This window comes from Mizuhopecten yessoensis, unplaced genomic scaffold (genome assembly GCF_002113885.1).
Source record: "Mizuhopecten yessoensis strain PY_sf001 unplaced genomic scaffold, ASM211388v2 scaffold6579, whole genome shotgun sequence".
NCBI lineage: Eukaryota > Metazoa > Mollusca > Bivalvia > Pectinida > Pectinidae > Mizuhopecten > Mizuhopecten yessoensis.
In genome coordinates, this window is record NW_018406620.1 from 189,373 (window position 1) to 215,102 (window position 25,730).

Below are 25,730 nucleotides of genomic sequence, written 5' to 3' on the forward strand. Positions count from 1 at the left end.
CGGCATGAAAATACAGGGACATTATGAGAGATAATGTACGTTACAAACAAAAGAGCAATGGTTTAAGTAGGCAAACGGTAGAATGTACAACGTCGCGATACTGCAGGTAAATGAAAGGCCTAGAATAACCAAACATGATTAAGGAAACTAAAATTATCTATCCTAGCGTGCGGAGGGGACATGATCGAAATATACACGAATGAGAAAACAGAATTTATGACAGAGAAACAATACGAAACAGTACAAAAGGAAACCCAGAGAAGACGTCCCTATGTCGGTCAACACCATCCCTGAGGAGAAACTATTCTACTCGTTTATACTTTCCGTGGAGTGTTCTCTCCGAGTGCCAACATAATGATAGTTAGCAACAATAGGCAGGTGTTGTTTTATGAAACAATGGCAAGTCAATCATATACTGTTTCATATAAAGGCTGTATTTTCACCTAAATATTTACCTGAGATTTACGTGTGTTACATCTTCTAATCTCTGAAAAGTGCCTCCTTATATTTTTGAAGAAAAAAAATGGAAAAAATAAATAAAACGTTTGAAATAACAGTGAAATATTCCTTTATCATTAATAAATATAGAGCCCCTAAGCATTACTTAATTATCTGATTTTGATTCCAAATCTCATTTTAAAAACTAAGACAAAAAATATGCACAAATGAATGGGTTTTTTAAGCCTGAAAATCAATTTATAAAATGCCGAAAAGAAAAGAAAAAGGAAACTGAAAATGAAAAAAAACCACTTGAAGTTAAAGACAAAAACCCAATGAAAGGAGACTCGAAATGTATGAGAAAAGAACATTCTTAAATTAATGACTGGGAAAAGCTACTGGTTCCATAAGGAGATTCTGATCTCATTCAGGATGGTGGAGGCTGAAGCTGTGTATTTAAAACCTAAAAGATTCTTCCAGAGGACGTTGTGTCCGTCCAAACATAACAAGTGCAGGTAAACGAATGCGTCCTTCACAGCCAGTTGAAGAACTCAGCTCTAAATCAAGTAGAGTACAGTAATAATAAAATATTTTCAGGATTTTATTTTTAAACAACTGCTATTACATGTATGTGTGGCCCATAAGCTGACTCAACATGCACACTAACATATTGCGGTTGACGAAATAAAACCACATATTGTTTTAGTTCATGTGTTTATTCAGCGCGTAACGTTATCCCGATGTAGATTTAAATGAGACTTTAAAGCTACGCCATACGGAAGCTAAATATAGCCACACTGAAAATATCCATATACCTGTATGGCTGATAGACCAGGTGACAAAGTTACTCAAACGTAAAACGGAAGTGTTATGTGTTAAAGACACGCGTACATTATGAACACTGACTTATGTCTCCACAAACAGACCACACACACGTGTATAATAGGTGTCCCTGTGGATATGTGTAAGGACGGACGGATGTGGAATTTAAATATGTTAAGGGTGAACTCTTATGAATAATGAGTATGATGCCTGGCGTACGTGTATAAATTATGTAGGTTTAATAGCTGTATGTTTACATATGCATATGTGGATATGAAGAAGACAGTAAATTATATCCAATGTACAGGTAAATATATTGTTACTAATTAATTAACAGTTAAGGTTGAAATCATGACACATGTTAATGAATACCACTATTAAACTATTGATTCGAATGTCAGACACAACGTTAACACGAGGCTTGGTACTGTACAGTAAAGACGCTTTTCCATTACTGTCGCAAATATTTGTACACAAAGAAAGATAACTCTTACTTCCTCGATCGTAACGTTTACAGGTGTATAATTTTCCACTTGAACTTAAAAATTTGTACACAAATAACATACAGCATGTCTTTTATTAAATAAGCAACAACATTGCAATGAATCTTAGATAAATTGCATTTTCTACATTAAATTAATGTGTACATATATCGATGAGTACACCCGCTCACATATAGATCGACACTTAAGCTAAGTATGCGGCAGAACACCGTTAATTCCGGAAACTCATTAGTCCGGACAAGCTGGTATTTATCCCTCCAATCTAATATACAATACTCGTGCATTCGTATAAAGTCAAGTGTTAGGCGTCTGACATTCTGCTGCCACAAGCCCTCCACCACTTGGTCGCGGGTTCGTGACGTATGTGGGGCATGCGCAGTCGCCAGGTACTGGCCGTAGTTCGGTATACTTTCTTCCGGAACCCCAGCTTTCCTCCACCACCAAAACCTGGCACGTCCTTAAATGACCATAGCTGTTAATAGGACATAAAACACAAACAAATTAAGTAATAACAAACTAAATGTATATAGTTAAGCCCAGAGGTACATACCTCTATTTGAATTTTAAAGCAAGACCACACTGCAATAACACACAGATACAAGTGAGCATTGAGAAGTTATGTTAAAGACGTTTTCCATTCAATATCTGAGCTCGAATTTTCCCAACAAGGTAAATAAAACCATACACAAAATGTTTTGTAGATGATATTGGAAACCCAAACGGGGGAGGACGCTATGCAAATGACGCATAGGTATACACGCTTACGCTGCGGAGATGAGGAAGACGAGATCAGGACGGAAGGCCGGAAAGGAACTGAGGCTGATCCGGACACGACGTGAGTGCCCCAGTTAAGTCTCGGTTATTTATTGGATGTACTTACGCACAGAGATATTCGATACAAACGGCTCGTATATTTTTTCTTTATATATCTGAATTATTTCAATTTCTTTTTACCTTTTGATCGTTATTGCGTGCAGTTATAAGTTTCGGATGCCCGTACCACTAGTAGTATGAATTAGGAACATTTTACCTGCAGGAGAATAGTTTAATATAAACATTTTCTTAAAAGTTATCTATGCTTTGCAGTAGTTTTTTATGAAAAAAATCATCATTATAAGAAAAGGACAAAACGGATACCAACATTGTCATTGACAGTTTGCTGAGTTACAGTCCTACTTTCATGCTCAAATGAGTTTTCTTGTAACTTGCATAAATCATGTGACAAGGTCAAAAAGTCAAGTCTGGAAAATTAAAAAATCTTTGTTCAGCTTAAAGTCCCTCGGAAATTCTTCCAAATCAACGACGAATGTGATTTTTTTATCAATTTATCACCGGAACTAGAAATTGAGCTTGAGCACAAAATCTGAGCTTGTGCATGATAACGGTTTCAGTAATATTGGTTGGCCCTGGATTCGAACCTTGGACCTCCGATTGCAAGGCGGTCGCTTAATCCTACTTAGCCTTCTGAACTGTAGTAGTTCCTTTTCCTAGTAACATAAATGCATCCAATTCAAATGTAAGGGGAAGTAATTACATAAATATGGAAAAAGCCTACATTGGGACATGAATCCTTAAGCATTACAGTTTACCTGTCTGAACAGAAACCTTTATAATCCGGCTATACCTATATCTCGATACAGTCGTGTTTTGATGTTATCGTGTATAACGAAACCTTGTTAGTCCAGCTATCCGGTTACGTGTTATCTTGACAGCTGTATACTTGGGAACGTTGATATGTATATTTCTTTCATCCTGAAATCTTACTTTTCCTATTTCAGTTTTACGAACGAACGAGCCTTACTTAAAGATATTCCCTATTATTTTCCTATTGGTAAACATTGCTGGTATTGTAGGAGATGATATTTTTTCTTCTTTCTTATAATCAGTAATCCTTTCTTATCGGAAATCTTAGGCTACTTTTATTTGTTTATAATTGTTGTAAAATAAGTAAAGGATTTTGACAGCTCCTGAAGTAAGCTTAACATGACCTTGCATCATATTACAACGAATTCCTTATATTGGCACGGTTCTGATAGTTTCCTGATATTTTGAATCTGTTTCAAGTTATTTTCTTTATTTATTTTAAAGTTTAATAACCAACACCCTATCCCCGACCCCACCCCCTTACCCCAAACCTAAAACCCCAATCCTTACTCTCATCCCCTCCCTTTTCATATCTTTTTTTGAATCCATAACAATGTGTTACTCTTGCAGAAGCTAAAGGTAACGCAGAAAGATATATGTACTTTTCGACATGCCGAGGCTCAAATGTTAAAGATTTTGAAAACTAAAAATTATATTATATGCAATATTAAATACTGCTTCAGCATCAAGAAATAATTAGTTTATAAGTATTTGGCTTGAGGTGATTACAGTTGTGTTTGATATCGACGTGAACCTCACGTGTCACGCACTGAGAAGTGGTGCGGAAGCTTAGTACATTTCTGTAATACGAGTCAGAACTACTTGAGTGTAAAGAGGAGAACATTATGTACCGAGTGAACTCTCGCTATCTATGAGACTTACCTCCCTTCGATTTTAAATCCGCGAAGCTTATAGTAATAAAATATCATGCTGAACTTCTGTACTCAAGCCCAATTTCTTTTTTTCAGGAAACAAATACATGTTAAAAAAGCAATTTGTTGGTGATTTGGCAGAATTTTGAAGCCGAATGTTACATGTTTAAACCTGACAATATTACTGTGTCATAAAGTTTAAGTGAATTACAAGAAAGTTGTTTTGAAAATAGAAATCATACTAGAGCATGAGAATGGTGTTATCAATATGGAACCTGAAGTATGGTTCTTGTTATTCAAGTAGTATATGCTTCCTATTTGTAAGTTACATGTATATAAATATTTCTAAATACATGCTGATAATTCTCCCTATTAAATAAACAAAAGTGGAATGAACAACAACCTTGATAAATAATAAACATGAAGAAATAAGGCAATCTGATGGACAGTAATTAACATTTTAAATTTAAACATGCTGTCATTTACATTGTGAAATTTCTTATCGCACATAATGCCATGTACAGTGTTGACCCGTCCGTTTTTAATTCTACGTGTATAAGATAAAATGTCCACCAGTATATCGGTCTATACATGGACAAACATTTCTCGGTTAAAAGCTATCAATTTGAACAGAAAAAAAACAGGAAGCATAATATTTTGTCAGGATTTTGCCCGACAAATATCTTACTTTCGTCATTTAATAGAGAATGGAATATAAAGAAGGTAAAATGTAAAATCAAACAGTTTTATATTAATGTCGCGAAACGCTTAAATGTTTACCTCTTATGTGTATAAATATGTAAATCCATGATGAAGGATCCATTTCAAGATAAAATTTAGGTCATGCGTCTCGAGTCACCTACTCCCGGTAACATAAGTGTACACGTGTTTAGTGCTGTAAGAGTAAGAACCTATATGTTCTGGATCAGTTCATAGTTCTCTACTCAGCGAGCAGGCTAAGGTAGGTGAACGTTTTATATTTTTCTTAAGATTCCCTTATAAAATCACCAATGAACTGCAGTTGTAACTATTCAAAATTGCTCTTGAAAATGAGATTTCTTGATTTTTAAAACCCCGAGGGAATTTAATGTTTCTGCTTGGATTCGATCGGTTGAGAGACTCAAGTATATCTCAGTTATTGTAGGTCAAAATTTAAATGTTAAGTTTCAAGTCTATAGCCGACACTGACTTGATAGGTGACTGGTATGCATCACCTGTTGCAAACGCTATACAGACACTGATTGAAAAGTTTATTGAAAATGATTTGAAACAAATTTTAGTCTGTAATTGTCTGACTAGCCCCTTATTGGAACAAAACAGGTAATACTTAATTGTTTTTAAATACTACAGCTTTTTAGAGAACACGATGCTAGCTGGAATCGAATTGACCTTGAACAGATGTTGAACGATATAGTGTATCATGGGCTGTATTTGAATCCGTGAAAATATGTGAATAATGTTAAGACTTTCAATTAAATTGAAACGTTTTGGTGCTCCTGGGGCCCCGTCTTATTAAAACTCTAGAGATTCACTTAGGTGATCATTAACTACAATATTTTTTTTTCCAGTGAAACTTGAGTACCTGTATTTTGTTCGAGGCTGCACATTTCGAACAGGTGTGAAGCACGTGCAGTGACATACATTGCACAATTATGTGTAACTCTAGACCTACACTTTACTCATATAGCCTTCGACTAAAGTTAGTGCAAATTAAAGTCTGGGTATAACTGGGATTTAGATTGTTAATAATAAAACATATCCGATGTTCACAGTCTTACATTCCGTTTGCGCCGAAATCTCTTGAAAACTGTAGATTATTTAAACAAGAAACAAGAAACAAAAATAATACAAACCTATCATTGTTTTTAATTGAATCGAACAGTTTTTTTAATTCTTGTAACGAGACGGCGAATTAAGATACATGGCGAAAGATTTGACAAAACCAGCCCATACGTCAGTCCCGCTGAAGTAAATCCCGCAAATTATTGAAATTTTTAAAAGTCGAAAGATATCTCTCCAACGGGAACGTTTCAGAAGCACGTGCAGAAAGTTTTCAGAACGTTTCCATGACTACGGACCCATGGTTCTATTGTTTAAAAGAGGGTGAATAAATGGACCTTTTTCGTTCCCACGACCCATTGACCTCAGAAGTGAAACTGCACACACGCTGTATAAGTTCATGGAGGTCGCGGATCGACCAAAGTAAGGTTCCGGGGCACATACATATAGGTTAGGGGGTTATCGTAATCGTCACTGCTAAGTTAGATAGAAATAGGCCTCAGGTGGTTGTGGATTTCCGGCAAGAAGTAGATAAGTATGGCTGGCTAATTAATTAGGACTAACTGCTTCTTATTAATGATAAACGTACATGTCCAAAGTTTATATATTTGTTACAATGAAATGTTTAATTTATGTCTCATGAAGATATATTTACGGAAATGAGCGAACATACTTACACAAAAATAATAAATAATTCAAACAACTCTAATTAAACTTGGTTATTTCACCCAAATCATAGATTATTTTAATAAATTTACGCGACAACCATAAAAAGATCACATGTTGATCGAAATAAGTTGAGAACACTGTGACATGTTCTGGGTACGTATTTTTCAAATATGATGACCAATGAAGCGTATGCAAAAAAATATTTGTTTAGAAATATACATGTACTTGTACTTGTTTTAAGTTAAGGATGTATGCTACCTTATGTCGTATGTTTGAATTAAGGATGTATGCTACCTTATAAAGTAAGTTTGAATTAAATATGTATGCTACCTTATGACGTAAGTTTAAATTAAGGATGTGTGCTACCTTATGACGTTGTATTAAGGATGTATGCTACCTTACACATTTGTTCTGCAGTTTGTATTAAAGTTATTATTGTGTTTTTTTTTAGATATAATTAATGAAAATGAACACTCTAATCTAATCAATAGTTTGTGTTGTGCAGAAATAAAACAACGATTTCCATAAACATACAAAATGTATATGTTTTCACCTTCATGTATAACATCCTATCGAATACGGATTCCAAACATGACACAATTTACTATATTTGGCCTTATTTAGTGAGCTTCGCTAGGTTTGTTTTATTGGTATGGCCTTTTATTTCACGATTACCTTGTTTTTAGGAATTTGAACTATGTCATATGACCCATTATAAAATCATGAAATGACCTCATTGATTTCCAGGTTATATTATGATGTCACAACAGAGAAAATATATAACAAGTCAAAATGGCGGAATTTTAAACTTTAAAGGCGTGCTACATTTTGTATCTTCAGTGTATTCTCAAAAGTGCTTGACCACGTGGAAAACAATTATTTTAAATTCGTGCTCACAACAATGTTTGACTGCACATAAAGGTATTTTAAAATCGTTTCGTCTGACTTGAAACGGAAACTCATGTAAGGTGTATTATCCTATATATGTTGAATTAAAATTAAAGCGAAAAAGTAAGCCCACGAAAAATAAAATGTCACAGTATATATGCCAACTTAGGATAAAACAGAATGTGACTCGCAGACAATCATTATTATGCTTCCATGCGCGTACCTACATGTGTATCACCAAACTATCGAACAGAAAAACAAAACAAAACAAAAATTATGCTTGTTGCTCCCACCCCGATGTCTCACTACAAAGGCCCAGTCCTTGTTGCTCCCCCTTGTCCCCTACAAAGGACCCGCCACTCCGAACAAGGCCTAGCTATAGCTAGTCCCCTAGGCTTTCGCCCGCTATTTAACAGATATTTACGATGGCCGACAAGAGCCTGACAAAAAGATATGAATTTTCATATCTTTTTGTACCACGGTTCACTTTGATATGGTACACAAAGATATGAAAATTCAAATCTTTGTGTACCATGTAAAAGTGTACCATGGTACACAAAGATATGAAAATTCAAATCTTTGTGTACCATGTAAAAGTGTAACATGGTACATAAAGATTATAAACAACTTTACATATGTACCAACAGCCGATATCAGCCGGCAAAAAGATATGAAAGCTTCTCTCCTTTTAGTACCGCGTTACACTTTTTTCATTTCATTTTGTACCACCTATGGTACAAATAGATATGAAAAAAGTGTACCACCAGAGCATCGGAATGTTGTTATCGGACACTATGACCAGAACTGACCCCGAATAGTGAAGCCCTAATTACAACGTCGAAACAAGTCGTGAAGTTCATTAATCACTGCTGATGAAAAACAGAGTTAGTTGTAATTGTGTAAGTATTGGGGCCTTGACAGGGTCTCCAAAAGGGAAAAAGAACATCTGTATATTTGTGTCATTTCCCTTGTTTCGATAGATGTCCAGATTATAAAAGAATCGTACAACTAGCTCATCGTATTTCCCCCCAAAAAATATAAAAGGGTAGACTATTTATCCTTCGAAGTAATTAAATTGATTGTCCCCTTTTATCCCCTTGTCCCATACGGACCCCGTCGGCGTTTTCAACTGATTTCGAGTTTCTTTCATTTGAGAAGTTGAAGCGCATAGAATACATTCGAAATGTAAGCATTAGAAAAATAATCCATAATGACTNAGCTCATTTGGTGTAATAAAAATAACAGACATTCCGTGCGATAACATTTCATTGTATGTGATGACAGCCTTATCGGGGTGTAATTTGTCATACTTGGTAACCTTTTCGTCTGATGGTTTCACATGTTTCTGTACCATGGCTGTTTTCGGCCGTTATTTTGGTACAGAAAGATACAAAAGCAACGGGTTGATTTTATTTCTGCTTTCATATCTTTGTGTACCATGGTACACTTTTACATGGTACACAAAGATTTGAATTTTAATATCTTTGTGTACCATGTAAAAGTGTACCATGGTACAAAAAGATATGAAAATTCATACCTTTTTGTCAGGCTCTTGTCGGCCATCGTAGATATTACATGCATATAGATTATATTATGTTAAGCAATTCCAGCGTCGTGTATGAGTCACTGTACTCTCTGAAATGTTAAAAGAAAAGTATGTGAATTTTACCTGACGGAGATATAGCCCTCACAGGGACCTGCCAATTAGTGACAGTGTGGACTTTCAATACCTATTTGTGTTTTGGATCTATTCTTATGTGTATGCGTTTAAGGAGGTTTATCAACATTCGGTAATAATGCCATCTCCAAATTTTAACCTAGTGCAGATCTAAACACTTTAAACATAATCCCAAATCCTTACACATCAGGATAAGTTCAAAAAATATATCAAGTAACTAATTCTCATGTCCCTGTGATATCTCTGTGACCATATTTAAAGGTAGTATGTTTTTGTAATAGGGACAGAATGCGCACATAAGTACGCCGTGTTATCTAAATTACGTCTGCCAGGCAATATAAATCAACCTCTCAAACATAAATCAACCTCTCAAGATTGGTGGACCTAAAGCTCTATTTGGGGAGAAAAGTGATCGAGTCTGGCTTGTGATACGGTACTTGTACTATTAAGAAAGGATTGACAAGGAGAAAAGACTAAATCCCGGATAAATATACCTGTCAACATGAGTGGGGATCATATCAGGTAAAACAAAGTTATTATTTCAATTTAAGGGGTTAGGGGCATACATTTGAAAGGGTTTAATTAATTCGCCTTCAAGTATAATGAAAAAAATACTGTAACATTTATCTTTGGTTTTAGTGTTGCATTCCCTTTTATTTTGGTGTAACCTCGATTTCAAATATGTGTTGTCATTATGGTATCCCTCGTGCGCTATTATATTGCGTGCTACAGTTCCGGTACATATACAATGTAAATTTGTATTTCCTTTAATGTGAGGTAAAGTGTGTGTGTGTATGGGTGTAGGGATGGGTTAGCGGGTTGGGGATGATGGGGGAGGGTGTGTGGGTATAGGGGTAGGGGTGGGTTAGCGGTTTGGGGATGTTGGGGGAGGGTGTGTGTGTATGGGTGTAGGGATGGGTTAGCGGGTTGGGGATGATGGGGAGGGTGTGTGTGTATAGGGGAAGGGGTGGGTTAGCGCTTTGGGGATGATGGGGAGGGTGTGGGTGTCTGGGTGTAGGGATGGATTAGCGAATTGGGGATGATGGGGGAGGGTGTGGGGGTATAGGGGTAGGGGTGTGTTAGGGGTTTGGGGAGGTTGGGGGAGGGTTTGTGTGTATGGGTGTAGGGATGGGTTAGCGGGTGGGGGATGATGGGGGAGGGGGTGGGGGTATAGGGGTAGGGGTGTGTTAGGGGTTTGGGGAGGTTGGGGGAGGGTTTGTGTGTATGGGTGTAGGGATGGATTAGCGATTTGGGGTTGGTGGGGGAGTGTGTGTGTGTATAGGGGTAGGGGGGGGTTAGCGCTTTGGGGATGATGGAGGAGGGTGTGTGTGTATAAGGGTAGGGGTGGGTTAGCGCTTTGGGGATGATGGGGAGGGTGTGGGTGTCTGGGTGTAGGGATGGATTAGCGAATTGGGGATGATGGGGGAGTGTGGGTGTGTATAGGGGTAGGGGTAGGTTAGCGGGTTGGGGATGAGGGGGAGTGTGTGTGTGTATAGGGGTAGGGGTAGGTTAGCGGGTTGGGGATGAGGGGGAGTGTGTGTGTGTATGGGTGGAGGGATGGGTTAGCGGGTTGGGGATGAAGGGGGAGGGTGTGTGGGTATGGGGGTAGGGGTGGGTTAGCGCTTTGGGGATGATGGGTAGGGGTGTAGGTGTTTAGACCAATTGTTGTCGAAATTGAACGCCATGTTCTTTGTAAATGCGTTATTTTACATGTAAATTAGTTATTTTATTATGCAGCACGTGCAAATAAACGTTTTTACAAAGGACAATTGTATACTTGTACACTGTACAAGCGTTTTTAGTAACGCAATAGCCGAGACAAATACAAATTAGGGATTATTGTAGCGGGAAGAGCGTGTGTGTGTGTGTCGAAATCTTGCCAAAGTAACCTTGGAATATTTATGATTATCATTTATCGTATTTCCTGCTGAATATACGTACCTTATAAGTCGTGTAAGGGGTCTCGTGAACTTACACCTACGATAACTAATGTGTAATTACATGTATGTTCAGGCCTGAAAAAACATACAGGTATACTGTATTATCTACATGTAAATGTGTTACTGTGCCCTTAAAGGGTCAATTTAGTGAAGCGAGTTTTTTTTATAACCTTGTCTCAAAATTATACATGATAATATAGTTTGATACTCCTTAGGAACTATGCGTGTCGAGAATTCGACAAGACACAATGTATTCTTGACGTTTTTAATCAGTAATGAAGAAATCTGATTTAACGGCAGATGTTGGTGGATTTCTAGCTACATGTAACAAAAGTGTCTTTCCAGCCGGGAGAATGAAATTCTCGCTTTATTTACCTAGCCTCTTTAGAATACAAGTACAGGCATTTATTCTGAATCAAAAGCATCTGCGTAACAACATCTAAAACGTCGGTATAAATGAGTAATCTATATTACGTTTAAACCTATTGATTTCGTACATGAACTGTACTTTCTACGGTTTGAAATTCTCACTGCGGCACCCTCTCAGTGCTTGCATGCTGTAACTGAACATGTTCGTTTCTATTCTCCAAATCCAACTGTGAACAGAAATATCTGATTAGAGGTATATATCATGATACTTATAACTCAAAGCGACAAGAATGCGTTATGTGTGAACTCAGACTCATAACTGACACTGTGTTGTCGGTCGACAGCATAGTGGATGTTTACTTCTCACTGAAAGGCCCGGATATTGCACTATTTCGGTCGTAGCTATTTTTATCACCGGCTTTTCCAAAAGATGAAACCGACCACACTAGGGGTTGCTTCAGATCATCTTGTTATCAACTACGTAAATTTTCGTTTTTCAGTATGACTAAATAGCCCCTAAATTTAATGTCAAAGGTCAAATTAGTGGAAACTTATCAGTAACTACCTGTAGTATACCTGCATCACCCAAAAGACAATGTGCAGTGCAATGTTAACAGTTGGCGCAATTTCAGACATTTTAGTTTATTTGAAGAATAGAACCTTGTTCGACTATACTTCTTGGCTTGTTTATAAAATAGAACCTTGTTCGACTATACTTCTTGGCTTGTTTATAAAATAGAACCTTGTTATACCGGACAGTCTGGTTTCTATGTACAGTAGAACCATGTTAGTCTGGACACTTTGGTTTGTGTGTACAGTGGAATCCTGTTAGTCTGGACACTTTGGTTGGTGTGTACAGTGGAACCCTGTTAGTCTGGACACTTTGGTTGGTGTGTACAGTAAACCCCTGTTAGTCTGAACACTTTGGTTGGTGTGTACAGTGGAACCCTGTTAGTCTGAACACTTTGGTTGGTGTGTACAGTAAACCCCTGTTAGTCTGAACACTTTGGTTTGTGTGTACAGTGGAACCCTGTTAGTCTGGACACTTTGGTTGGTGTGTACAGTAAACCCCTGTTAGTCTGAACACTTTGGTTGGTGTGTACAGTGGAACCCTGTTAGTCTGAACACTTTGGTTGGTGTGTACAGTAAAACCCTGTTAGTCTGAACACTTTGGTTGGTGTGTACAGCAAAACCCTGTAAGTCACTGCAGTGACGATACATTGTTTTTTTCATTATTTTTGATATTTCATTGGTAAAAATGGAATACATATAACTGGGAAGTCAAAGGATTTCCGACAAAAAGGGATGGTCTTCAACAAAATCGTGTGTGTAAAAGGAGATGTTCAGCTCGAGTCCTAACGCTCACTATCCTTTAAACCTCTAGATACGATTTATTATAAAATGTAAATGAGCAAAATATGTCACATCATGATCATTCACTAAAGTCCGGTTATCAAGGTATCGTGACGTCATGCGTACACGATTAAAAATATCATGACGCTGGTGTATTGTTCCTAGGGATTATAAAATTCCCCCTGTCTATTTCATCCATATCGAGATCACAGGTGCCTGTACTCTTCTTCTAACATATTGAACGGAACATATTTCTTTGTGTAAGAATATGACTTGACTTCTCAAGTATCGGTTGAACCTTTTGATAATGTGTGCATGTTATTATTGTGTTTAGTTACTGAAAAACATACTTTTTATGCACAAATACTTGAATTTTAATAAACAATTTGATAACTTAATAAAAAAAACAAACATATTAAAGGAACCGATCCTGAACCTTACTAATCGTCTGAAGGGATCATGGAGGGGAGGGTTTTTGACTCCTTGTGGGATTGTAGAGGGGATTATAAAGAGTAGGGGTTCGGTGCCCCTGTAATATCGTAGAGGAGAGGGGTTCTATCCCTAACAGGATTGTAGAGGGGATTATTAAGAATAAGGGTTTTGCCTGTGCCCCTGTATGATATTGGAGAGTAGGGGTTCTGTCCCCTTACATATTCTAAAGGGGATTATAAAGAGTAGCGGCTTTAGATAGGTGCCCCCTGTATTATCGTAGAGGGGAGGGGTACAGTCCCCTTTCAAGATTCTAGAAGGGATTATAAAGAGTAGGGGTTTGAAGAGGACTTATATAGGCTTGCCTGTTGTCCAAACCCATTTGTTTTCTAAACAATAAAATTTGTTGAAATGAAGGAGAAAGGGTTATAGTCCCTCTGTATGAGCGTGGAAGGGAGGGGTCTAGAGGGGGTCTAGAGGGGTCTAGAGGCACTATTAGGGGGTCTAGAGGGGTCTAGAGGGGTCTAGAGGGGGGTCTAGAGGAATTTAGAGGAGATTAAGAAGAGTAGGGGTTCTGCCTGCGCCCCTGTATGATCTATATGGGCATGTTACTACGCGCCCTTTAGATTCGGAGAAGAAGGGACTCCGTGTCCTACGGATAGGATCATGAAGAGGTTGGACGACATTACACATACTGAACTTTTTCTGCTTTATTTCTAGCAAGGCACGTGCATCTCTCATGACACCTGTCATCATGGCCTATATTTAGAAATTTTGAAAATTCTTCAAATATATCTTTCTAGATTGTAAGTATCTCGTTCAAGATCTCCATCTCAAGGTCAAGGTAAAAGATGTGTGACACAGTCAGTTCTGTTGGGTTTGACATTGATGTAAGCGACATGTATTGTTTGCATTACTGCCTTACTTTTCCCATCTGCCATACCGACTTTGCCGTTCTTATCCTGTACTTTTCAAATTAACCATAATAAACATCCTAGTTACGCATTCTCCAAAAAGTTATCGTTTTTATATGTGTCCATCGTCAATGAAACGACAGAGTGTGGATACTAAAAATCGTAGTCGTTTTGAAGATTGATCCAAAGCAGCACTATCTGATGCGCATCCGTACTAATATTTAAATAAGCGTCGCATTATACACCTTGGGACCATAGCAAAGAGTATTATTCAAGTTGAAATATTTGTTCATTTCCTCCGAGAGTTTTGCAACAGATAAAGTCACATGGAAAGGGAATCAACAGATGCTGATCCACTCTAGAGTTACTTTCAAGTGTCATCTTACTGATATGTCAGAACGACGTTCAACTTAGCCACATTATTCTGACACTGGTCTTAACAGAGGAAAGTCTGATGTCCTAAGTGTTGCCAAAGGGTAGAAGGTCATTTAAAAAAAAAAAAAAATAGTAAGAGACACAGAAGAAAATCCCCCATTCTGCAGATGACACCACGTTAATCACCTCATACGAACATGCAGTGGGATACACCAGATCTTCTCTTTCTGTAAAACCTTCATTGTGCCACAAAGTTTAGAAGTCATGGGTTTTTTTCTGAAATGTTCGTACAAGTAGGGAACACACACATTGAATATAACTAAATACAGAAAACTCGTTAAACTGCCACCATTTATCTAGAAAGTTTGGCATTGTAAAGGATTTTGGCAATTGATTGAAGGAAATATACAAAGGAATTCTTAAAATAAGAGTATATGAGATTTTGGAATATGTTAACGCTGAGCGAAGTGGTAAATATAACGAGGGGCATTATATTCAGGATTTACTGTATATATGTATGAAATATCAATACTTGTGTTTTGCTAAGCTAGATAAACGTACTATGGGATCTAGTGGCCTTTAACAAGCGTTCTAACTAACCAATGTCTTGTTACTTAAATCCCTTAAGTTTCAAGAGGCGACATGATACATGCAACGACGGACAAGTATAACGTTACCAACGCGTTGCCAAACTTAGTTACGAAGCAATGACGATCAATTGTTTAATAATTTCAGTGAGATAAGCTGAATCATGGACGTTAATACATACAGTAAAGTCCTTTTGGCAAATAGCAACTCATTTATGTATCATCGGTCTAATTTCACCCTCGATATCCAGGGGTTACGTGCACTTTCGCTCTCCACACCCCTGGAATATGTCATAGCAAAATGGAAGATACAAAGACAGCTGTTTGATTGGTCTCAGGTAAAAAAAAAACTGACCAATCGCTAGGCTGATACCTGTCCTTTGAAGATTAAAAAGGAGAGACGCCCGACTTCAAAGCCTGCCAAATGTTACCGTTACGTGACCGCGAGATGCTTTTGATGTGCACACCGATGGCGCACACCGAGCCTTCAATTTAGCTATGACATATATATATTCGAGCGAGTGTGAGCGTAACCCCTGGATATCGAGGATGGTCTAGTTTTAGCCCAAAATAAGTTTACCGTAGTTATCACAGGCGCCAGATACAGTTTGATTTACTATTTGTAGGAGAAATACTGAGCCTACGACCGACAAATTAATAAAATACTCGTAATAGATAATGCCTGGTTACTGTGTCTTTGACCATCTGGCCATTGACATAGTTTCCTTACTTTCCATCTCAAACGACTTTTGAATGAAAGGAGCTTTAGGGAGTGTCATTAAAATCGGACACAATGGGGATTGAGTTTGACCCATAACCTCGTTATACTGCCAACATTTCTCTTGAGAAACTTTGGCGTTACAAAGGGTTTGGCAATATATTATGGCAATGATGTCCGTTTTCATATGATCTTAGTTTTTTTAGTTGACGTTAAACACTATAGTAAGGAACATTATGTAGAAAAATGAAAATGTTAAATAATCAAGATATCCACTTATTCTACGGAAAATCTTATAGGCTCATTTATAACTATCTTCTTCGCTTTTTCATTATATTCTAAGCATTCCAGCTGGAGTGATGTCAACATTGCGTCGGTGAATCAGTCTCTGTGACTAACTGGTACCGATCAATGTATTACTCACTTCTCTCTCAAACACTCAACTGACACACTCCAACACATACAGAGTTGGCATGCAATGATGACAGCGCGTGGTAGATAGTTAAACAGTGGAGTGTGATTTCGAGTTCCAAGGACACCGTTTTGGTGTACGTGTTACAATAATGTAGCCACAAATCAATGAGTTACCAACAAATTCGTTGGAAATGGTTGATGTGCAATATAAACAGATATAACGGACACCGGAACAGGAAGTGAGTTGATGGACAAAACAGAAATGGCCGCCAGTGGGACCATTCATTGTCTTTTGCCGTATTTGATGAGAGAGCATTACCTAACGTAAGCAAATTTTCAAATAATAATATATGGAAAATTGAAAAAAACAACAACTTGCTTTTATCAAATTATAGATGTATTTTCATAAATTCCGGATTGAGCATCAATATTTTTTATGTCCACTTATAGGCAAAACCTTACCCTGGTCGAAGTTGTGGGAAAGGTCAACGCCAACAATGTCGACGACGTGTTTGTTTGACTCCTTGGGGTCAAATCGTCCCAGGCTGATATGTGATTATCGGTCATGTTTTGTAATCCTGGATGGCTTTCGACGGTATGCTTATCGTGTAAATAGAAATTATTTAAACGTTCTCTGCTCAGTGCATGTTTCTTTATGATCTCCTGTGAGGGTCGATCTATTTACATACTAGGGGTTGGTATTACAAGCAATTTTCTTTTTGCAACATATTGCAATATTTAAGTGAATGCTGAAATATGTCACAACTTTTTTGTATACTTTATTGAAATTTAAATTCAATGCGTTTAAAATAGGTTCTGTATTCAGTTAGGGATTCAGAGTGCATATATTGGCGCTTATTTACTCAATGTGAAAAACGCAACTTTTACCCCGCGATGATTTCAACTTTTACAATATATTATTATAATATTCCATTATTTCTCACCGGGCTTATTCGTCTTGATATCACAGGGACATGCGAAATTGTTACAGTATAGCTATATTTGAACCAAAGCTAACGTATTCAGAGTAATATTTCAACTTTTAAGGGCTACTCACCGCCAATAATGGTATGTACTATCGTTTGGGTAGCATTTTCACCGGAAGCTAATCAAAGCCCCGAAACACACCAGTTTAGGTCCAAATATTGCTGTACACTGTAACAAATTCCCAGGTTACTGTGCCTGAGTGAGACGTGTTTATGTATCCCAGAGTCTAACCTTAGCTTTCCTAGGGCCCTTACTTGATATCCTAGGGACTTGATAACCCAGAAACCTAAACATAACCAGTACCGTCGGAGGTAACTATGTGCTACAATGCAAAAGGGAGATACAGGTCATGTCACATACATTTATTAGCTACATTGTCAAGTATATGCTATATTTCAGGGAGATAGGTATATTTTAAACGTCTATGATAGAATCCTCAGTAGTGCATGTAGCTAAATAGTATAAGACAATGTGCTATACATATGTACAGTGTCCTGTGGTAGCTTTATAGTATAGAGAGATTCATGCTTCAGGCCTCTGTGGTAGCTATATACTATAGTGAGATTCATGCTTCAGTCATCTGTGGTAGCTATATACTATAGTGAGATTCATGCTTCAGTACTCCGAGGTAGCTATATCCTATAGGGAGATTCATGCTTTAGTCCTCTGTGGTAGCTACAGTTGTGGGACCGCACACAACGCACCAAAAATAGCGTGCGCACACTGTGCATACATCGTTCATACACCGTCCGCACATGTACATCGTCCACACATGGTGCGCACAACTGTGCGATTTAGCAATCGTTCGCCCCGTTGTGCGCTTCTCTCCGCACAACTGTGCGATTTGGTATCATTTGTAGATCAAAATTACGGAATGACAAAAATACTGAAGGCTTGTATGCGATAATGTACACTGTGTCTATATCTGTTATTTCTCATCACAATAATCAAGTTTATAAAATTTCACAATACGAATTACACAGTATTACAGCGAGCGTCAGGCTGTCAAGAATGGGTTTGGCTCCAAGGTAACAGAATAGGTAAATAACAATTTTATGAGTGCCCGGAGTTTTACCTGACCAGTGATGCCTGACACACAGAGCTGATATGCGATACCGTTTAACCGTAATGAATGGTATTTATTATTTGCATTCGTTTGCATATAGCTCCCCTTCACCTGGATTTTCACACACCCGGCCTTACCCGACGAGTTACGTAAGTGCCCCAGGCGGGGGGAAAACTACGGTCCAGATACATGTACAAAGTGGTTATGTTTACCTGTATATGGGATTGTGTTGTAATTTTACATGTGTCGATTAAGTTTGTTTAAAAACAGAAAACACAATTTCTAAAAGAATGATGTTGCTAGAATATAGAAACACACGTAAACACCAAGTTTATGTGTTGAAACACGAAACCGCATAAATTGTTAAGGCATTCCTCAATTTACACATAGGAGGACAGTGAAGCTGTTTAAAGGACGTGTTCCACGCTCCCGTATACGTGCTGTATATGTAACTGTGACAGCCTTTCCGCATCTAAGGAGCTGACCGGACTGTGTGGTAACTATATGTACATATTGGTACTATACACCAATCTAGTGTCCTGTGTGGAACTTGTCCTTTGTGGAACTTGGTGTCCTGTGTGGACATTGATCAGAGTGATCTGATTGCTAAGTTTTAGCGGAACATATTGTTATCGGAGCCGAGGAGACTCACAATAGAGTCCAGGAGAACTGTAACTACCTCAGGGTGCAGCAGAGACTGTTTGTGTAGTTTATAGGATCATTATGTGTGAAACTGTGTGGATGTGAGTGTGATTTGTTTATGTTGTAAATAAATTGTAAAAATGTATTCGAAATCTTGTTTTCATTTGCCGTGTAACTACTCGACGCTCATCCTACGTTACAAAACTGACCTGTAAGCAGGAGACTTACCCCCTCAAGACGACAGAACACGGGCTCCGCCCGTGAAAAGGAGTCTATAAACCCATCAACCAACCAACCAACCTCAATTTACACCAACCACGATTGTTATCGCACAACGTCCGTCCATCGCGCGCACAGATGTGCGCAAACAATGATCGTCTAGCTTTTTATCGTTCGCCCATTGTGCACACACCGTTCACATGTACACCGTGCACACATCGTGCGCACACCGCACATCGTGTAACGTTGTGCGATCCCACTACTGTATATACTATAGGGAGGCAGGGGTATTACTACAGTACCCTGTCCTAGCTATGCACTTTTCATGCTGCAATTTTGCTATGACATATTCCAGTGGTGTAGAGAGCGATGTGTCTGTTTGTCTCTGCCTGTCTGCCTGCCTGTCTGTCTGTCTGTCCGTCTGTCTGTCTGTCTGTCTGTCTGTCTGTCCGTCCGTCCGTCTGTCTGTCTGTCTGTCTGTCTGTGTTTGTCTGTCTGTCTGTCTGTATAATACAAGTATTATTGATAATGGTGTACAATATATATTCATTAAACTTAGTAATAATTGATAGATTGACTCAGCATTTATATTATGTAATCACAATCAAGATAACATTGCCGTTGAGTTACCTCCCGTCTCTGCAGTATGTTGTTAGTGTATCTTATACAGACATGTATATGTTACTTTCTGTGTTCTGTATGCATGTCATGAGAGATCACTCTCCAAATATGTGTGTAATATTATGTATTATATTCATGTATACCTATAGGTCGTAAGGCCCCCGGAATAAACTTGAATTGAATTGAATTGATTTGAATTGATGTGAGTACGACCCCTGGATATCGAGGATGGTAGTATATACACTGAGCGCTTCACACAACCAATAAAATGTATACCTATACATAATTATAGAACAGCTGTAAGTAGTAAAATTCAATGCTAAATATGTAACACCTATGTTAACTACAATTTTGTGTATTAATTTGCTGTAAAACATCTGTATACCCATATTTGTGAACTTCAATCCCATTCTTATTATAATGTTGAGTGTTATCGACAGCCTGGGCTGTATTGTTTTAAGATTAGTCAATTTAACGCCACTAAAAATAAAATATCAAACCGGGACCCAATTGTATCGTGAAACCAAGTACAGCATTGTTGAGGAATTTTCCATTGTGTTTATTGCCCATTGCCAATTCAATGCTAGACTTATAACGTTGTCGAGGCCTATTCCCGAATCGACGAAACACAGCCGGTACAGGGGTATTGTGGGTTGGACATTTTAACATTGAAAAGGAGAATGAAGTGCGATTATATTCTATGTACTGAGCACAAACCTAGACGGGTAAAACGAAATGTGTTGTGAGACTATTTGAAGCGCATCCATTCATCGATCGGACGTGATCGTCTACCCGCCCACGCCCGTTTTGCGTAGGGTATTCCGATTTCCGCCCACATTAGATACACCTTCGGGCTAACATCCGCGCCAATAAGAATGATTCATAAGTGTGGGAAAATAAATAAAGTTTATTTAAAACAAATCTACAAGCAAAATGTTTTTTTCTCAGAAATTTATAGTTTGAAAATATCGTCACTTGCAACTCTTTATTATCAGTTATTTTATTTCTCTGAACAAATCAAAAAGAAATGAACTATATCTTTATAGTCCTATATGCATCATGTGATTGTCACTCTGACTTTTCATTTGTTGATGTTGATTTGTGTTGTTTGATTTGATGAAAATATAACCTTTATTTTTGCGAGTGGATTTCTGATTTAGCGAGTATTTTATTTTTTCAAATACCTGCAAAACTTTGCATTTGGTAAAATAGTTGCCTCCGGATCCGGGACCTGTTGAAGATGCATCACCTCGAACTAAAAGAGTGTACTATATATCGCTCAAGCTCTCTCATTTGGAAAATATACTAACAGGATTTAGATAAACTACTCGCGTATTCCGATCATTGAAAAATGGGGTTTAGGCAACAGTACTTTGAAAAGAAAAGAGATATAGATATTTTATTCTTTTTGGCGAGTTAATGCTGATGAAATTGACAAAATAAAGATAAATAATTAAAAGATTATTATTTTATAACAGACAATTACGTAAAATATACGCAGTTGTTGGGTGGTACAGTGGATAGCTTGCTTGCCTTTCACCAAGGAGGCCGGGGTTCGATTCCTTGATCGGCCGTGAAAAGGTATGGGGTCACATGCCCGACAACATGGGTTTTTTGCGGGTTCTCCGGTTTCCTCCCACACTATTACAAACCCCCACCCCGCGCTAACATCCTAGCCAACAAGATTGATGAATATAAGTTGAAATAATTTGTTTCATAATTGTTTGTTAAATATACGCGTTTTTCCTTATTTCTTCAAATTCAAACATATACGACGAATCGAAAAAAAGGGCTTGGCAGTGACCGAGGGAGCGTGGTCGCGACTTGGAGTAACTACTCCCCTAATTCAAATAAGAAATAAAATGACGCATGCTTGGGCTAATTTGAAAAGCTGATGGGATATTAACAGCTTTGATGCTTTAAGTACGGTGGGACACCATTTGGGGAGGTTCTAGCGTTTAACGATGCATGAAGATTATTCATTTAAGCTATTAACTTTATAAGAGAACCACGCCAGACTATGAAAGTAAATAGAAGAACCCCACGCGCAAGTCACTTCGACCGGGATCGACTAAAGAGAACTATATACAGTACTAGTGTGTACTAGTATACAAGTTTTGTTTATATTGGACTGTACTTGCCGTTAAAACACTATTTGATTCATAATGGATAGAAAGAAGATCAGGTAAGAATATTTAATTAAATATTTTTGTCTAATACTGGTACATTTCGCAACCTGTCAAATACCTGTATATAGCTGAACCCATTAGATACCTGTATGGTTCGGAACCTATTTAATACATGTGTACTTAGGAACATATTTAATACATTTACATACAAACAAAATAGATATCAGTTTATAAAAAACACTTATCAAATATGTGTATACAATGTATATCGTAACTTATGAAACCCTTCATATGACGAAAACTAATGAACCCTGTATATACCAGAATCTATTGAACCCTGTATATACCGGAAACTATTGAACCATGTATATACCGGAACCTGTTGAACACTGTATATACCAGAACCTGTTGAACCTTGTATATAACGGAACCCGTTGAACCTTGTACATAACGGAACCTGTTGAACCTTGTATATAACGGAACCTATTGAACCTTGTATATAACGGAACCTGTTGAACCTTGTACATAACGGAACCTGTTGAACCTTGTATATAACGGAACCTATTGAACCTTGTACATAACGGAACCTATTGAACCGTGTATATAACGGAACCTATTGAACCTTGTATATAACGGAACCTGTTGAACCTTGTATATAACGGAACCTGTTGAACCATGTACAATGTATATACCGAAACCTGTTGAACCTTGTATATAACGGAACCCGTTGAACCTTGTATATAACGGAACCCGTTGAACCTTGTATATAACGGAACCTGTTGAACCCTGTATATACGGGAACCTGTTGAACCCTGTATATACGGGAACCTTTTGAACCCTGGATATACTGGAGCGTATAAATACCTGTATAAACCAGAGCCTCCTTATTATGGACAAGACATCAAAAATTGCTTTCCGGATGTACCGAAACTAGATTTTTTTTCATGAAAGAACAGACCACGTTTTCATTCTCGAATTTTCTAGAAACTTTTAACAGTGTCTATACCAGTGATGTTCCAACTCAATTTAACAAGCATAACTTGCATAAGAAATGTAACGGTTTGTTTCTCTTTTTCAATCCAGAGATAAGGCGTCTTTAGTTATTGTATTTAAATGTTGTTGTTTTTCCACAAAATATGTTAATTTTTGCGTAAAAACTACATTAATATACCATATGTTAAAATGTTGATAAATTAATTGAAATGATTTGACTTTGGAATGCCCAATCAAGCGCGATTAGAAAAACAAACCATTCATAATCTGATGGCAGTTTGTATAAAGGGTCGTGTCGTTATTTTCTTTATTTAGAGTTATGTATCGTTAAGTAGTAACTAAAAATAGTTATAAAAAATATTTTAAAACTGCACGATTATTGTGTAAGTAAACATTAAGTTCGCTTTATCACGTATATCTTGCTGTAGAAAGGATTTAAAAAAGATGATTAATCTTTTACGGGGCAGAATTTTAATTTCAAGTAATGTGCAAGTTGATTATCAATTAATATTCTGTTTTACTACAGTTTTCACATATTTTCCTACATCTATCTACAGTACATACTCACGAAATGCATTTTTTCTTGATATCGCTTATCGCTAACTGCCCTTTTACATGTTTATAGAAATTTCATAAATAATGTATTATAATTAATTTTCCGTTTTAAACAAAACATAGTCGAAACTGTAATATTAGTTAAAACGAATGATGCAGTTTTCCATCCGGGTCAGAAAGAGTCATTAATTGTATTTGCCACTAAAACATGTTTCATTATTATTCAAAATAAATTCAAATTTAATTCTAACGAAGAGATGTTCGTGTTTAAGAAAAACAAACATGACATTTCCTCAATTCATGCTTGGAAATTATTGCGCTGTCGCATATATCACCGTGAAATATTTAAAGAAATAACCAACTTGGTAAGGAAATATTTGTACATCGATGTTTAAGGATGCCAGTCCCACTTCGCTGTGTGTGTTTTTCGTGTATACAGTGACCTCCCTTTGACTTCCGTCTAGATATAACTGTAGCACAGTTGGGCCGGGACACCTCCGTCTAGATACACTAACTGTAGCACAGTTGGGCCGGGCTACTTCCGTCTAGATACACTAACTGTAGCACAGATGGGCCGGGACACTTCCGTCTATATATAACTGTAGCACAGTTGGGTCGGTACACTACTGTTTATATATAAATGTAGCACAGTTGGTTCGGGACACCTTCGTCTATATATAACTGTAGCACAGTTGGGCCGGGACACTTACGTCTATATATAACTGTAGCACAGTTGGACCGGGACACTTCCGTCTAGATATTACTGTAGCACAGTTGGGCCGGGACACTTACGTCTATATATAAATGTAGCACAGTTGGGTCGGTACACTTCTGTTTATATATAAATGTAGCACAGTTGGGTCGTGACACTTCTGTCTAGATATTACTGTAGCACAGTTGGGCCGGGACACTTCCGTCTATATATAAATGTAGCACAGTTGGGTCGGGACACCTTCGTCTATATATAACTGTAGCACAGTTGGGCCGGGACACTTACGTCTATATATAAATGTAGCACCGTTGGGTCGGTACACTTCTGTTTATATATAAATGTACAATGTAGCACAGTTGGGTCGGGACACTTCTGGCTATATATAAATGTAGCACAGTTGGGTCGGGACACCTTCGTCTATATATAACTGTAGCACAGTTGGGCCGGGACACTTACGTCTATATATAAATGTAGCACCGTTGGGTCGGTACACTTCTGTTTATATATAAATGTCGCACAGTTGGGTCGGTACACTTCTGTTTATATATAAATGTAGCACAGTTGGGTCGGGACACTTCTGTCTAGATATTACTGTAGCACAGTTGGGCCGGGGCACTTCCGTCTATATATAAATGAAGCACAGTTGGGTCGGTACACTTCTGTTTATATATAACTGTAGCACAGTTGGGTCGGTACACTTCTGTTTATATATAACTGTAGCACAGTTGGGTCGGGACACCTCCGTCTAGATATTACTGTAGCACAGGTGGGCCGGGACACTTCCGTCTAGATATAACTATAGCACAGTTGGGTCGGTACACTTCCTTCTAGAGATTACTGTAGCACAGTTGGGCCGGGTCACTACCGTCTAGATATTACTGTAGCACAGTATGGTCGGTACACTTCCGTCTAGATATTACCGTAGCACAGTTGGGCCGGGACACTTCAGTCTAGATATTACTGTAGCACATTATGGTCGGGACACTTCCGTCTAGATATTACTTTAGCACATTATGGTCGGTACACTTCCGTCTAGATATTACTGTAGCACAGTTGGGTCGGGACACTTCATTTGACCAGATAACAATCTGACGTGAACCAGTGATCGAATCCCAGTCTAGCACCGCTAATGTTTTTCCCATTCAGAACACTGCTGTTGATTATATTTCGTTTAAGTCCCGCAAGGAATGTTTTTGTCAGAAATGTTTTATCAAAAATATTGTCATGCCGGAAACAACAGTTTCCAGCCCTTATGTACAGTGTTTGACAGTGGTNTGTTAATAGGACGTTAAACAAAATCAAACAAACAAACAAACAAAGAGTGTGGTTGTTATAAAAACAGAAACGAGCACACCATATGAGACCTTTTTAGGAGTAGTTAGCACATCTACATGTCAGGGAATCTGAGAGAATA

General features: G+C 37.8%; 1 protein-coding gene across 5 annotated transcripts in view; it reads left to right on the forward strand.

Moving 5' to 3' along the window:
* The first annotated feature begins 1,318 nt into the window (after positions 1-1,318).
* LOC110452301 (putative N-acetylated-alpha-linked acidic dipeptidase) overlaps positions 1,319-25,730 on the forward strand; it is an 82,108-nt gene continuing 57,696 nt past the window's right edge. Inside the window, exons 1-2 of one of the 5 annotated variants that reach the window (XM_021500724.1) lie at positions 1,319-1,567; positions 2,465-2,598. In XM_021500724.1, coding sequence (XP_021356399.1) covers positions 2,465-2,598 — 134 coding nt within the window. In that variant the 5' untranslated portion in view covers positions 1,319-1,567. Of the gene's footprint in view, positions 1,568-2,464; positions 2,599-9,579; positions 9,816-16,499; positions 16,717-21,984; positions 22,113-25,730 lie in introns of those variants that run through there. The other 4 variants (XM_021500723.1, XM_021500726.1, XM_021500725.1 and 1 more) reach the window with 4 other exon arrangements.